Source organism: Mesoplodon densirostris, chromosome 19 (assembly GCF_025265405.1).
Source record: "Mesoplodon densirostris isolate mMesDen1 chromosome 19, mMesDen1 primary haplotype, whole genome shotgun sequence".
NCBI classification, from domain to species: domain Eukaryota; kingdom Metazoa; phylum Chordata; class Mammalia; order Artiodactyla; family Ziphiidae; genus Mesoplodon; species Mesoplodon densirostris.
In genome coordinates, this window is record NC_082679.1 from 9,493,666 (window position 1) to 9,494,922 (window position 1,257).

At 61.1% G+C, this 1,257-nt stretch overlaps 1 protein-coding gene across 1 annotated transcript; it reads left to right on the forward strand.

Annotated features, from left to right (window-relative positions):
- The first annotated feature begins 272 nt into the window (after positions 1-272).
- NANOS2 (nanos C2HC-type zinc finger 2) lies at positions 273-692 on the forward strand. Its single transcript, XM_060085637.1, has one exon. The coding sequence runs from the start codon at positions 276-278 to the stop codon at positions 690-692; it is 417 nt and encodes a 138-aa protein (XP_059941620.1). The 5' UTR covers positions 273-275.
- Positions 693-1,257: the final 565 nt, after the last annotated feature.

A 1,257-nucleotide genomic window follows, 5' to 3' on the forward strand; every position in this document is an offset into this window, starting at 1 on the left:
TTTCCAGAGGTCACAGAGCACCTCGCAGGCCCAGCAAGGACCAGCAACAAGGGAAATGACCCCCTTCCAGATCTCCATGGGGAATTAAAGTCAGAAGGGATCAAGGGTAAGGGGTGGGCCCTTTAAATCCTAAGCTCCACCTTTGCTTTGAAGGGTCTTTGGGGCGTATAAAAGGGGGTGCAATTCCTCTCTGCTCCGGAAAACCATCTGCTGTTCCTGTCCCCGGGCCCCCAGCCCACCTCTCTCCAGCTGCCCACCACCTCCACCTGGATGCCATGCAGCTGCCACCCTTCGACATGTGGAAGGACTACTTCAACCTGAGCCAGGTGGTGTTGGCACTGATCCAGAGTCGGGGGCAAGGGCCGGAGGCCCAAGGGACCGGGGAGCCGAGACCTGGGCCCCAGCTGGAGCAGGATCAGGGGCAGGGAGGGCAGGGGGCCAGCGGGGGCCCGGCCACCCTGTGCAACTTTTGCAAACACAATGGGGAGTCTCGCAACGTGTACTCCTCACACCAGCTGAAGACACCAGAGGGCGTGGTGATGTGTCCCATCCTGCGGCACTATGTGTGTCCCCTGTGCGGAGCCACGGGGGACGAGGCCCACACGCTCAAGTACTGCCCGCTAAACGGAGGCCAGCAGTCTCTCTACCGCCGCAGCGGGCGCAACTCGGCCGGCCGCAAAGTCAAGCGCTGAGCAGCATCAGGTGCCCACCCCCTGCACCCCCCAGCCCTCCTGGTTCAATCCTCCCAAGTCCCTGGACTCCCCCACTTCCGCGGACTCACCCAGCCCTCTGGAATGTCTGACCCCCAGAACTCCAGCCCTGCTGAATCCTGAAACAACGGAGGCTATGGGGAGCCAGGCCAGCCCTGCCCTTTGGAACTCTCAGCCCCTGGGGTTCTGTCCTGGCGGTGTCTGTGGATTCTTGGTGCAGCAGGACCCCTGCCCCTTGGACCACACAGCCCTGTGGCTCCTTCTGGGTCACGGTTCATGGATCTTTAGTTCTCCTGGGACACTAGCCCTGCCCCTTTGACTTCTCAGCCCTCAGGGTTCCGTTTTTTGCGGAATTCTTGGACTCTTGGACCTACAGGAGCCCGCTGTGCTCTCTCAGGCCAGCCCTCAGAATTTGGAGAGCTGTGAACAGGCTGGCTTGGACCTTCCAGCCCAAGAACTTCAAGATGGGATTCGGACTTAAACCAGCCTTCTCCGTCTGCTCCAGCCACCAGCAGACCCACCGTTTCATCGTGGACGGCGCCGGATG